At 37.0% G+C, this 14,617-nt stretch overlaps 4 protein-coding genes across 6 annotated transcripts; 2 read left to right on the forward strand and 2 right to left on the reverse strand.

The window, feature by feature from the left end:
* The first annotated feature begins 1,020 nt into the window (after nt 1-1,020).
* Nucleotides 1,021-4,935, forward strand: LOC105230302 (arrestin domain-containing protein 3). The gene is made up of 4 exons (XM_011211002.4): nt 1,021-1,609; nt 3,397-3,746; nt 3,806-4,376; nt 4,441-4,935. Exons 1-4 carry the CDS (start codon nt 1,498-1,500, stop codon nt 4,725-4,727), a joined length of 1,320 nt encoding a protein of 439 aa, XP_011209304.2. The 5' UTR covers nt 1,021-1,497; the 3' UTR covers nt 4,728-4,935.
* A 341-nt stretch (nt 4,936-5,276) lies between these two features.
* Nucleotides 5,277-6,742, forward strand: LOC105230300 (arrestin domain-containing protein 3). 3 transcript variants are annotated; one of them, XM_029551970.2, is made up of 3 exons: nt 5,277-5,577; nt 5,639-6,528; nt 6,609-6,742. In XM_029551970.2, exons 1-3 carry the CDS (start codon nt 5,469-5,471, stop codon nt 6,636-6,638), a joined length of 1,029 nt encoding a protein of 342 aa, XP_029407830.2. In that variant the 5' UTR covers nt 5,277-5,468; the 3' UTR covers nt 6,639-6,742. The 3 variants fall into 3 exon arrangements, with proteins under 3 accessions (XP_029407830.2, XP_049303863.1, XP_049303862.1); XM_049447906.1 differs by having other exon boundaries at nt 5,639-5,979; nt 6,055-6,722; XM_049447905.1 differs by having other exon boundaries at nt 5,639-6,722.
* A 15-nt stretch (nt 6,743-6,757) lies between these two features.
* On the reverse strand, nt 6,758-8,644 carry LOC105230301 (arrestin domain-containing protein 3). Its single transcript, XM_011211001.4, has 4 exons — nt 8,426-8,644; nt 8,103-8,303; nt 7,145-8,011; nt 6,758-7,083 (listed from the first exon to the last, which is right to left on the reverse strand). The coding sequence occupies exons 1-4, from the start codon at nt 8,535-8,537 to the stop codon at nt 6,767-6,769; spliced, it is 1,497 nt and encodes a 498-aa protein (XP_011209303.2). The 5' UTR covers nt 8,538-8,644; the 3' UTR covers nt 6,758-6,766.
* Nucleotides 8,645-9,759: 1,115 nt separating this feature from the next.
* LOC105230299 (arrestin domain-containing protein 3) lies at nt 9,760-14,150 on the reverse strand. Its single transcript, XM_011210999.4, has 4 exons — nt 13,620-14,150; nt 11,229-11,554; nt 10,432-11,164; nt 9,760-10,345 (listed from the first exon to the last, which is right to left on the reverse strand). Exons 1-4 carry the CDS (start codon nt 13,729-13,731, stop codon nt 10,002-10,004), a joined length of 1,515 nt encoding a protein of 504 aa, XP_011209301.2. The 5' UTR covers nt 13,732-14,150; the 3' UTR covers nt 9,760-10,001.
* Nucleotides 14,151-14,617: the final 467 nt, after the last annotated feature.

The following is a 14,617-nucleotide window of genomic DNA, read 5'->3' on the forward strand; positions in this document are numbered from 1 at the left end:
AGCAAAATAAAATTAATATTTACACGTATGAAGAAGCAAAAATTTAGTTATGAATACTAAATTCCGGATGAAAAGGTACATATGAGGTACACATACCACCATAAGATGTTAGTCTTCTTCCGGGTTATCGCGCCGCAAAGGCCAATTATGAATTCACTATATAAAAAATAATAAATAAATTAATAAATAATAATGTTGAGCTTATTATCAAAAAAATTATAAAGAAGTTAGAAGAATGTTTTATTGTAATGCTGTATTTGGTGTGGAAAGAACTGTCACTATACTATACTAAAAAGTAATATTTCGCCTAACTTTGAAAGATCGATTTCTACTGTAGAATGTTCGTGAGAGAATCCTGCCCAACACTATATTGATACATATCCATGAAGAATTAATGTTTTAAACAGAGTCATTGGTTCAAATCTTCTGTCCATAAGCTCCACTTCGTTCGATTGTCTCTTGAATATTTGCATATATATTTGAAGTAAATAACTTCAAAATCCTCGATTAGATCCCAAATTGCGGAACAAACTTTTTTTGTAAGTTAGGGACCGAGTCTCTGAAGAAATTACTTTAGTAAAGTTTAATAATAGAATCCTATAAGCATAATATATCTATCATCATTAACAAAAGTATTTCAAATTTATTTGCTCAACAAAATTATTTCCACTATACAAATAAAATTATGGCAACTCTGTCTAACATCAGCTGTTAAACTGTGATATTTAGCCGGCTCGCCTAATAAACAAACATGAAAATCATGTGAAAACAAAAAACAAGTTGATGACGTCACTTCTAATGGCAAATTTCAGACGCTGCACATGCATACATACATACAAGTACATATATGTTGCTCCAACAATGCTGAGGTACTGAACAACTCACGCGCTCATTAGAAAAAACTTGCGCTCTCCATATACATATATAGCCGATATATATGTAAATGTGTAGGTGAAATGCTCCAAAGTACCAGTGGCGACAATCTCATTTCTTTCATTCTTTCTAAACAAACCGAAGCTAGAGAGTTTGTTATAATATGTTTTAGATAGTCAGTGAGACGGCAGTGCGCCGGTTGCATCGACAGCTTGGAGCCAAAATAGACTGTGAAACAGGCCGTGTGGACCTACAGTATACGAAATAATTATATATTTGTGAATACATATCTATAATATGTATACATTGTGTGTTTTAAAATATAATGTACTCAAGAGTAAACGCGTAGATAAGAGTGTACTTTGGGCATAAGTTATTTTGTTAAAAAGCTTAAGTGAAACATAAAAATACATTAGAATATCTGCATATATAAATAATATATATATTTATATATATATAATGAATATTCTTAGTGCCGCGTTACGTTAAATTATTGCGTCTGTCAATTGTGTAGAACATGGTGCCTTCGCATAACTCATTGATACATGTGAAAATAAATTTATAGTATTTAATTAAAGTCAATTTGTTTACGCGCTAAAAAAATCTTTAATAAATACAAGAACAATGCCATCGGAGTGTATTTTCGAATTCGATCGGCCCCAACCGGTTTACTATAGCGGAGAAATAATTAACGGACGCATTAACTTGCATACAACCAGCGAGAAGAGCGTTCGAGGTAGGCGGATTTTTGCTTGCAGTTAATATTAAGTATAGTATAACACATCAGGAATAATTAATAAAATAAATTCGATTAAAATACTAAATAAGCTACTTACGAATTTTTCGAATTACTCATGGTAAAGTAAATTATATAGAAAGCATTATTGCCAGCATATTTGTTGAACAAGCGAAGTTATTTATCTCCAAACAATAATTAGCAATTGATCTGCTATTCACTGGAAACTAATAGCATTCACTAGAATTGCAATTACAATCACATTTATATAAGTACTGGCGTATGTATGCATATTATACAAATTCATTAAAGCTCTCAAACACTAATTGAACAAGTATTGAACAGATTTTATTATTGGGGATTCCTTTTTGTAACGTTTGCTTCTCTGAAGGCAATATCAAATATTCGATTGTGTTTCTGAAAAAAATTCGAAATATTTGCTTTTAATGCAAAATAAATACATATTTGAATATGATAACAAGAAGCAGCGAAACAAAATTGTCAGATATGTTGGAAGACCTTTATTGTTATTTACATATCAAAATATAAAAAAAATAATATTCCTTACACAAGACAACTACTATTTGGTTACACTTTTATAATAAGTAAGTAATATTATTAAATCCCAAGATTTGAACTACTAGACAAGCTGAAAAGCAATAATGTCATCCATACTGTTTGTAGTTAGACGTAACCTTCATAAGACAACAGCTGATAAACGCCTGATAGCAGATTGGTTTAAAAAGATATAAAAAACTACAGTTTGTTAATGAAATACTACTTTCTGATGGAAAAAATGCTACTGTTATCAAGCGGGGACTAAAGCAATGATTCATTAGTGGAATTGTTGAATGTTTAGATATACATACATGGAAGACCAAAGAACCACAAAATATCCACAAAAAGGTTTTAATAGGCCTTAAAGTGAAGTTCATCGACTATAAAATGGAGTTTCGAAAATATTAATGAAACATATTGAACTAATCGTGATAGCTTAAACTAAAACTTTCGAATCACTTTCGTACTCAAGATTTTCTGCGGAAGAAGAATGCCCACTGCAAAACAGTTAAGCTACATCGGTGTTTTGGAACCAAACTATTGTAGTAGTTATGATGTGCTTGATATCGAAAATATAATAATATTTAATGATCATTATGTATATTGACTAATAAAGAGCATTAAATAAAAGATTAATTTTCATAAAATTATAAGCAGAAACGGGAAAATTACTTTCGGAGACCTGAAGATCACATTGACAAATACTTGTATATTGTAGCCTCACTGACGTTGAGCCAAAATAAAGCTTCTGTAAAAATAATTTAATTATAACTTGTCACCAAATATGTTTAGATATTAAAAAAGTAAAAATTATCAAAATTCCAGCCAAAAAGTACGAACACGATGCCATTTATATACACAGACTTTCTTTTTTTTTTTTTGCATGAATAATTCCTCAGCTTGCGATCTTCCAACTCGTTTGCATCTTTTTTTATTTCTAGTATTAATGATAATGAACTTGAAGCATGGAATGCCAATGATTATTATTTTTTGTTTATTTTAGCGTATGTGTACGTATATACGAGTATATTGCAAGTAATACCATACAAGAACATCTGCAGTATATATTTTGAAATATTAGGAATGATTATTTTATTTTTGTTTTGCTTGAATTACTGTAGATAGCATTTATGACATCATTCTTTAGACTCCCTCGGGATGTGCACATTTACATGCACATACAAATAAATCTAAATGTACTTTTTTCCATTCCTTCCCACCAAAATCAGAGGTCTACATACTTTTTGTGGGCGAGGCGAAGGTCCGCTGGGAAGAGAGCCGTACACGCTCTAGGGATGGCAAAACCGAGCACTATAATGAATATTATCGCGCTGATGAAACTTATCTACACTCGAAAACTTGCGTACATGGCGACGGTACGCTACAACCCGGCACATATACTTACACCTTTTGCATACCATTGCCACTTGAGTGTCCGACATCGTGTGTGGAGAAATATGGCAAAATTGCATACGAACTCTCGCTGGTATTGAATCGACCATATCGGTTCGATAATGTGTTCAAAAAACCACTAACGGTTTTATATCAGGTGAATTTGAACATGCAACCGGAGTTGTTGGTGAGTTTCTAAATTATAAACTTTTATATAAATTTTTATATTAAATTCAATACTTCCAGATACCGATTAAAAGTGAGGACATTAAATACTTTTGCTGCTGGCCATGCTCTTCCGGCCCAGTGATATCAACGCTTACCATACCATTTGGCGGTTATGCGCCCGGCCAGAGAATCAAATATCAACTCGAAATAGACAATCAATCGACCGGCTATGATTTAGCTGATGGCATCGAATTAAAACTGACACAGATTTACAGCTTTGAAGCACATACGCCGCATAGAAAGACGCGCTATCACAGCAATACATTGGCACTCACCGAACAGGGTATGCAATGCTTGCGACTGTCTAAGCGCTTGATTGACGGCACACTTCTTATACCGCCTGTGCCGCCTACCTCGAATAGAAATTACATCATTGGTGTACGTTATGAGATTAAGATGTCCATCAACACCGGTTGCTGTCACACAGACTCCGAAATAGTTATACCCATAACAATTGGAACAGTACCATTGGCGCAGAGCGCCACCAATCCACAGAATGCAATCGGTTTGCTGCCGACAGCGCCAGCAATTCCCGATACACCCGGCACACCGCCTGGCAGTGATGCGCCACCAAACTACGAAAAATTCAGTAAGTGAATTCAGCTTAAGCGTTGTACAAGATTTTTAAAACTTTTCTTATAAATTTTTCACAGAGCCACCGTCTTTTGACGAGGCTACCACCATTGGTGGAAAGTTTATTGATCGTGATGTCGATGAGCGTAATCGCACCGATGAATTCATACCTCGGTATCCGATGTACACGAATTTCGCCGTGCCCACAGCACCGTCTGCCGTAGGTGGTGATGAAGCCGATGCACCACTGCTGGTATCGCCTACTGCGGCTTCAACGCACAATGAACCACCACCTTATCAGCAGGAAAGTCAACAGTCTGGCCAACCGGCGACACGCGCCACAGCTGGCTATGGTTGGAATAGTTGAAGCTGTGCAACCGCTTTTCTAATGAGTTAAATATGTTTATCAATAATATCAATGATTTTCTTATTGAAGCGCGCCTAAGCGTGCATATTCCTGTCCCAAGCCATACTTACTATAAATCTTACAGTTTATCTTTGATATTCAAACCGATTTTGCAAACTTTTTGTACATAAACTTGCTTAAGCCATTAATAAACCAGCTTCTGTAATATATAAACTCAAAAAAGTTCGTTTTTACAATTTTAACATTTATATGCTTTTCCAAATAGTTTTGATGAATGCTTGACTCTTCTCGAGAGGATAAAAAGTCGGTGAATTGAAATATAGTACATCCAGATAAAAGGAAAAGGGGTTAAGGGGACGCTTTTATACTCACAGTGGCTGTCTTGAGTTACTGAATTTTGACTGAACATTCTGTAAAGATGGATTATTAGGGAAGATGGATTTGAGCGCTCATAAATAAGGTCCACCAAGTGCAAGTGAATCCTTGTTAGTGTTAACATAAAACACACGTTTTAAGAACCTTACTCTCAGTAAGAGTTAAGGTAATCATCATAACAAATAGTTAGACTAGAAAACGAGTGTATAAATTCTTATACTCGAATATTTTTCTTTCTTTTTCCCACACTACAAAAATATTTGAAAGCTTATCAAAACAAAACTGAAAGTCATTTGAAAATAAAATACAAAAGTTTATATGTATTTAAATAATTAGAATTTTAAGCATTACATAGCAATTTTCATAATGCCCACCTGCGAGTTTACCTTCGATCGTGATACGGCGGTATATGTGTGTGGTGAAAAGCTAAGCGGCAGTTTGGCGGTAGCATTCACAAAGGAGAGATTACTTGAAGGTATTTCGGCACACATTTTATTAAAAAGTGTTATGTAATCCCACGTAATGCTTCAACACAGATATACGCATAGACTTCAGTGGTAAGGCTACCGTTAGTTGGGTTGACACAATGGCACGCTTTCCAAAGCTCTACTCCGCTGAGGAGACATATATGGAGATGGAAACAGTCGTTTTCCAAGGCGGCCTACTGAAGCCAAACACATATAATTACAGATTTAATTACCTTATACCCGATATATGCCCGACAACGTGTACGACAGATATCGGACGCATTTACTACGAATTATCTTTAATACTGTCATTCCTAGACAAGACACACGACAAGAAAGAAACACGTAAATTTACACACGAAATACTGGTGGTGCAGGTGTTTAATATCGATAAAGTACCCAATGCATTGGTGAGTTATAAGGTATTAGTACAATTAACCGAAATTTATTCGAAAACTATGGTTCCGATTCAAAACCCAATGCAGTTACCAGTCATACGTAACGATGAGATCTTCTTCTGCTGTTGGCCCTGCTCGGCCGGTCCGATTTCGATACATTTGAAGACAGCATCGGGCGCCTACATACCCGGCAACACTATAAACTTCTCCATTGAAGTGAATAATATGTCGAAGCGTTGCGAATTTCGCACACATATCACCGCCTCCTTCATGCAAGTCTACAAATTCACAACGCAAGTGCCGCGTCGTCGCACGCGGTATATTTCGTACATTTTGAATAGCGTGGAACACCGCATCATTGTCAAAACGGATGACATCGCTTCGCTGGATGAGAAATTCGTCGTTCCGCCGCTGCCGCCTTCCACTCAGGGTACGCATATAATTTCTATTAAATACGAGTTACGTCTAGAGACGCGCATCAGCTATATCACACAAACAACGTCGGACTTGACATTGCCCATACTGATAGGCACGTCGGCGGATATAACACCCGAGCACACGGTGAGTCCGTCAGCGGTATACATAAAATATTATTGCATCATATATTCCTAACTGTTATCACGCTCTTTTCTTTTATCTAGAATACGCTGAGGAAAAGTAGACGCTTGTAACGCCGTTATGCCAACAATTATCTATGCAAAGTTTGCGTTTATTTTAAATCTGTAATACTTATGTATAAAGCTAAAGGAGATACTTTTATGTGTTTATATATTATTATTTAGATGCATTATATAATCGCTTATGAAGATCCGTCTATAATACTTTTACGTTCCTTCCTTTTCTTTTTAAATTTTGCACAATCCCAGGTAGGCGTAGCGGTATTTTCAGGGGTTTGATCTTCGCTGGCATTGTTTTGAAGCTCCTCTGTAGCGCTTGGCAGTGCTGCTGCAGTTGTCGTAGTGGCGACAGCATTTTGCACACCTGGCAGACTATCTATGTCATAGTAAAGATATGTTGGTTGAAAAACGGTTTGCTCCTTATTGAATTTGGATTTTTTTGGTTCTGCGTTGAATTTCGTTTTCGGCAAATGTTCTGCTTCGCGGAAGGACATGGAGCCTGAAATAATGAAGGCTTTTTTATTATATATAGAAACAAATGGATTATCGCTGTAACTCACGCAAATTTAATTCACAAGCACTTTGTATGGGAGATTCCGGCTCAGGTGCTGTAGCCACCGCAAAACAATCTTGAGGTTCCCTTGTTGTCGGCACATCAAACTCCCTGCATTTCATTGGCAAATTCTCCACGCTGTGCATTGCAGAGACCGCCGTTGGCATTGTGCCAGAAAGTGCCTGAACTTCTTGCGGTGCCCGCAGGGATATGGTGCCCACAACGATCGGTATCTTTGCTTGCAACGAACGTTTCGTATTGTTCGTGCTCAGCTGCACACTCAACTCGTAACTTATTTGCAAGCACTGACAATCGGCTGGATCGGTATTCGGCACAGTTTGTGGCAAGAAAAAGGTTTGCAAATGTTGCTCGTTTCTTTCCCGTAGACCATAGAAGAAGTGTACAGCTTTCGCCAAAGTGGTGTGGAAGTATTTGGTTTTAGTTTTCTTGTGACCATGCGCGGCGGTTATGCAAGAAATTTGTTGCAGCTCATAGGTTAATTCGTGTAAACGCAAGTTATCGGAATTTTCTATGGATACGTGTACTGAAAGTTCTTCACCGGGCACATACCCAAACTGCTGTAAGTTTACACACATTTTCAAGGGGTGTTTGAAAAAATGCCAAGGCATATTCTCTTCGACGAGCACATCACAAGCTTTTTCGGCGATTTCTGGGTATCGACGCAGATCGAGCGGCTTGAGCACTTGCAATTGCTGTGTATACCATACCTCACGTTTGTTCTTATGGTCGATGAATACCTCAAGCATATAGCGTATGTGACCGTTGGCACTTTCAAAACTGGATGGACAGCTTTGCGGCAGTGCAACGCAAAATGGATATGTGTAAGTGCCACGTTCAATGATTCTGCCTGTTGCTGCACTTGTAGAGTGTTCAGTTGAAGATATGTAAATATAAGATGTAGATGTATATTTAATAGTAAAAATATACAATTCCTTTAAGTGTACCTTCCTCGGAACCGACAAAATAATTTACATTGGACAAAAAGTCTTCTCGATTGTTGTAAACTTCAATGCACTGCTCAATAGGAGGTCCAATGTCTGAGGGTTGCTCCGACTCATTTTGTTCATTTATTTTCTTAACTTTCTTCGGTGGAAGTATTCTCTCCCATTTCACTTCTGCAAAACCCGAATATTTGATGGCAAACGCTATTGTTGTGTTTGTGTTTTTATAGTTGTTATATCGTATGAAGGATTCCAATTGTTGCAATAATGAAGTATTGAATTTAGTATGACTCATAGTTACCGAGAAATTGTAAATCACTTTATACCTTTGATAATCAGGCGTACCTCCATTGTTAGCAGCACATGGCCGGTGAGCTTATCGCCGGGTGCATAAATACGTTTTGGGTTATCCAAATGAACTTGACACTTTAGAACCATGGTGTTTTCTATATATTCTATGTACTGCAAACTGCAATTTTTAGCCACGCAAAATTCCTTCAAACATGCTCTTTTCACTTCCACAGGCGCTGTTGTACTATTTTTTGCAAATGTTTACTACATTATTGAATCGATTTCGCTTGATTATTACCTTTCATTATCTTATCATAAGTCTTTTCGCTTCAAATTAGATAAACACACTTCTACATACGAGCAATCAAATCTTTATCTGCAACTGACTTTTCGGAACGGGCGAATGTTGCAACGGTTAGAGCCTAATCGAAAATTATTTGTAATCAACAGATAAGTCAACGTATATACATATATGTATGTATGTTTGTATACACTTTAATAAAACATAATTCACAAGCAGCTAGCAATGTAGCTTGTACTGTTATTAACAGTAGTCTGTTATCAGTATTAAGCTTTTATGCGGTAAAGCTCTAAGTTCCCGAACAGTAGGAGAAACATTAATTTAAATTAACAGAATTCTGCAACTCTTCTGTTAATTGACATCTGTGCTTTAGCTCTTTACAAATTTATCCGCTTTTGACATATTTAAAGAATTTTAGATCCTAACATCGTTGGAAGTTTTGAAAATCTAATAGTTGTTGTTGCCGTTTTTTCTATTCACACTGCCAATTGGACTTTAAAAACTAACACAGAAACAAATTGTGAACAGACACTCTTGCTTCCGGGATAAGGTAGAGTCTGGTGTAGTTTGAATGTCGAAAAGATTATGAAGTAGTGAACAACTAAACATTGCCTTATCCCATTGAAATCTTTCGTGAGGTAAGAGAGATATCGCTGACCTTCTGCACAGAGGCGGAAAATATTTCGAGGAGTCAAATGCCTATATAAAAGTCAGACCTATTTAATACAGGTATATGTTAGTCGACATATCTAACTTAAACAGTAAAACAACTATCTAATGATTATATAACATTTTATGAGAACAACTTTAAAAGCTGATTCCAGGCTCTTTGAAATGACGACGATGTTGGGTAATGACATGAGCGGTCGGCAATCGAAATCCTGACATTGTGGTATGTTTTTTTATGGAAAAGAGATTTAAATTAAAAGTATATGTTTCTTATATATTAAAGGTTTGAACATACAACTTCAAAGCAAAAAATTAAACTAAAATAAAGTCAAGTCATCTCCCACGAATTGATTACATACACATATGTATATATATGGTATATATTATTATATATATATATTGTCGAAAATAATCTCAAAGCTTCTACAACTAAAGTATTAAATCGTATAACGTTTTTACACTAATACTAAGGCATCAAATGGACATATTATGTAATATAAGCATTATAATAATTTACAAACTACAAAATGAGGTATTGGCATATTGGCGAGTGGCAAGTTGCAGTTTTGTCTTTTGGCACTTTTTGTTTAATTCTTTGGCACTTTAATCGGTTTTAAGTAAGTTCTATAATTTCCGTTTTTTTAGAAAATGTCCTCATCATCGTCATCATCATCGCCTTCATTGGCGTCTTGCACATGCTCATCGGTTTCGCTCAGCACACCACAACTCGAAGCAAAAGTGTCCAGGCTGCGTCCGGTGTGCCCAGTGCCAAGCGAGCCATAGGAATGGTAGTAATTCAAGCTCAAAGCCGAGTCTGCAGACATATTAATGGCCTGTGTTGAGGCAGCAACAATGTCGTATCCAGGAAATTTGGGCAACTTAATTGCACGTTGTTGTTGTCCTCGTGGTTTCGAATCTGATGAGTGGCCAACACTGTCCAGAGTCTGTTGACTGCTGAGCGTGGCAAAACTGAAGGATGGAGGTACTGAAATTGATGATAAGTGTATACGTTAGTTTAAGGAAAAGACTTTGAAATGTCATTGTTATGAATTCCCATTGCTTATAACTTACAACAACTATCATATGAGGGCGGCTCATCGTCGTCGTTGTTATTGGATATATCTTGAGCGCGTATTCGTCGTGATGTGGCGCGGCTACTGGCTACTGGCTGGATCACATCATCGTCATCGTCATCATCATCGCCCTCACCATCCTCTTCGGTCTGATTAATTTCCGCCTGTACACTCCACTGCTCACCCGCCACATCACCATCCTCCTCCTCCAGCGTAGATATATCACGGCTGCTGATTCTACGCGGCTGCGTGGTCACCAATTGTACACCGCGCTGCTGCAGCGGAATGGTACCTATCACCACTGGCACCGACAGATCTGTATCATAGTGAAAATAGCCAGTCTTCAACTTTACTTGCAGTGTATAGTGTACAAAAACAATGTAATTGGGATTAAGAGTTGAACGCGGTGTATCGGAGGGCACACATACGGTGCCCTGATACATGCGTTTGGTCAGACGTAGCGTACGCTCCGTAATGATGCTTTTCGCCAGTGTTTTCGTATAGAAGTTGCGTTTATAAGGCTGTCGTGCTAGGAATATAAAGTGCTGTTTGAGGGAGGCCTCAACGCTGGAAATGTCATAGTGCGGCGACTGGTTGTCCACTTCCAGGAAGAACGTGATTTGCTGACGTGCCACGAAACCATTGTAGGGCAGTAGTAATGTGTACATAATGGGTCCCGAGGTGCATGGCCAATTGCAGAGATATTTCACGTTCTCGTCGCGTATTGGCAGCTGTTAGGAAACAGTTGTAAATAATAAGACAAAAATTATTTTTACCATGTTTTTGAACACTCACCCCATATTCCGGGTTATGATTCAGGTTTAGTGCCTGCACCACTGTTATGGGCTTACGGAATACCTCGTCAAATGTCCACGGCTTGGCGATGGTCAGCGAGATATTGTACGCTATGAAACCATAGGGACCTTTGCATGAGGACGGACAACCGGATGGTATGCGCAAGCGCAGCACGTAGACATGTGTGCCCGCACGAAATTCGGTACTATCAAAAACATTGGTGCGCGTATATAAATATTGCTGATGACCACAGTAGTTGGCCGAGTCACTTTTGCCGCTGAGGGACCACTGCACCCGAGCCTCACCTTCCAGTGTTACATAGACAGCTGCAAAACGGCATGAAATAATTTATATATAAAAACGGATCTCAAACAGAAATTTAAACCCATAATTATTATCTTACGGTAGATGTTAGAAAGGAACAATATATACTTCGCATTAGGTAGTTTAAAATAAAAAATGATTTCTTTGGCGATATTAAGAAAAAAAGTTGACACCTTATGATTGCTTGAGGCTGCAACTTTTTCGAATAATATATCGAACAAAAATATTTGAAAATTAAACTTTTAAATTGTTGCTATGCCTTCGAAGTCTTTTTAATTTATTCACGTAAATTTTTCAAACAAGCAATAGCTTTAATTATGAACTTGTTACCACCTTAAGCTGTTTCCTCATATTATTGCTTGATATTTTATTACTTCATATAAATAATTTCTTTTGATAACAACAGCTGATCTAATTGAAATTTTTGTAGCCAAGTTTACAATTAACTCATATGACAGTAAGTTATATATTTCAACAGTTGATTGAGTAAGGCTTGTTTGTAAAAATCTTCTTAACTTTTCTGGATTTTTTTTTTTTCGTGGATAGGATATATTTTGCTGGTTTCCTATCAAAAGGGTGAAAAACCAGTTCTAGCAAGGCGAAAATTAGCCAAAATGCTGAATTTGATTTGCAAATTTCGTTCTGGTAACTTTGATCTTAAGGATACACCACCTTTTGAGAGTCATCTTGAAGCCGATGTGTGATAAAGTCGATGGTTGATGCAAAACTTCGAATAACAACTCGAGAGATGACTGAAAGATTTCATAACAACATACAATTTTGCTTCGTTGCATTAAGGACGGAGATTTTCTTAACAAACGGCAAAGAAGTGATCCATTATTGATGCGCATTGCTACTGGCGACGAATAGTGGGTTTACAGGAAACGCAAAAGATCGTGGTCTTAAAAGGATGAGCATGCTCAAACCACTTTGAAGGCTGAAAGTCACCGAAACCGATTTGTTGTCTGTTTGATTGGAATCCAATTAGATATTTTCTTTTCAGCTTTTGCTCGGCAATACCACGAATAATTCTGAAGTTTATTGTGATCAGCTAGACAAATTGAGTGTTCTAACCAAACCGAATAGGCCAAATTTGTTCAATAGAGAAGGCACATTGTTCCGCTAGGATAATGTGGGACCTCATACAAGTTTGATGGATCGCCAAAAACTTTTGTGGCTTGAGTGGGATATCCTACCACACCCATCATATTCTCTAGACTCGGTAACCTCGGACAAGTACTTTTTATAGGTTCTTTCAGATATTTTTTTTATCGTTTCAAATCGAAATTACACCGAATAATTCATCATTTGTTTCGTGTGTTGGTGCGGGAGTTAAGGAAATTCGTTGCGCTACACAATTTCGTGGCACTAGAGAGATTTGCGAGAAAGTTTCACTTCAAAAAAGTTTAAATGTATTATATTATTTCTCTATCTATTTTATAAGCTATTCTACAGAAAACGACTTATTTTGACTATTTGATATGGGATGGTGACTTGATACAACGCCTTTCTCTTCAAAGGTTTCTTAGCTGCGCATGCTGTACTATTTATGTACAATATATACAACATGTACATATTATGACTGTGTCCTCTTTTTTTTGAGTTTTGACCTTTTTTGCTTAAATTTTGTAATACACCAAAGGTTAGAAACAGGATCACAGTTATGTATTAGGTAATTACTACCGTGCAATTTTTTAATTAAAACTCAAAATTTTTGATAGGAATTCTCAAAAATAATACATTTGTGAGATTTGAAATAACAGTTTTTTTCAATTTCTGCTATAGAAAAATGGTTTTTTATTATTCATACACCAAAAAACACAAAACTTATAGTTTTGCCAAAATATACAAAATATAGTAGTATTTTTCACAATACTTAGTTCTATTGCACAACCAGCTTGATTTAAAATTTTTGCATTCAAATATTATATAATAAAATTGTAAACCATAATGTTTATTTACACAACATAATTTGCCTTCAGTTTTTTTATGCTTTAATTTTCTTTGTAATAAAAAATTACAAAAAAAAAAATATTGAAATAAGTTGAGTTTAATTTCATAATTTACCATTCACACGCTTCACTTTTTCCGTTTTCAATACGATGCGTCCGTGAATGTACTCGCCACTATTGTAGACCGCATCCATGCGGTCCAATTGGAAAGAACACATTGTGGGCATTTTCGAGGCGAGAATTCTTTACGAAACCCGTGTAGAGATCAAACAGTACGCATTCGAAACATAGAATTTATTTATTTTTATTGTTTACACTCTCATCAATCGTTAGCCCTGCTTTTGAAACTTTTCCGTAATGAAAAAATTCGAACCGTTTTTTTCAAAGACAATGACAGTACAACAAGCGTTTTGTTGTCCTTTCTGCCTGCCAACATGTATGCTTAACTACGACTATGCGACTAAAGCGCTCTGCCATATTAAGGTCTGACTAATGAACAACTTGTGTGCACACACACACAGTTACTTAGATGCTGCAAGCACAGTGTTTGCGGCGCGCATTGTGTCTGGTTGTTTACGGTCTCCATTCTGGCCCGTAACGAATCAATAAGTTGGCGCCAGAATGCCTTCGAATTCGACAGCGAAGAGAAAACAACAACTAGGTACACACAGCGCCGTAGTGAGGATGTATAATAATGACTACAATAACAGTATGCAGTAAGTGGTCCAGCATCAATGCGTGGCGGAAGGAATTTGAGAGTTATCGCCTGCTCCCCGCACACTTGAGCGCCAAACAGAGACTGAGATCTGCTTTGGTGTGTATGTGGGGGACTGTCAAGGCAACCGCGCTTTGTTTGAGACCTCACGTTATACCTTAGAGCGAAAAGTTGTAATAACAAAAAAAAAAAGAACAGCAAATAGTCGCGTTAGTTAACAGCAAACGGCGACAGCGTTTTACAACGCAGACTCATTTAGTCTGGCGATTTTTATGCGTTCAATGCCATTCCCGCTGGCAGTCATTCATAATGGTGGTTGCAATCGCTGAATGATTTCGCGATGCTGTTGTTGTTGCGCCCTTAATTGTAGTTACGCTAAGTTTGATTGTTTTAAAATC

The sequence above is a fragment of the Bactrocera dorsalis genome, chromosome 2, assembly GCF_023373825.1.
Source record: "Bactrocera dorsalis isolate Fly_Bdor chromosome 2, ASM2337382v1, whole genome shotgun sequence".
NCBI classification, from domain to species: Eukaryota; Metazoa; Arthropoda; class Insecta; order Diptera; family Tephritidae; genus Bactrocera; species Bactrocera dorsalis.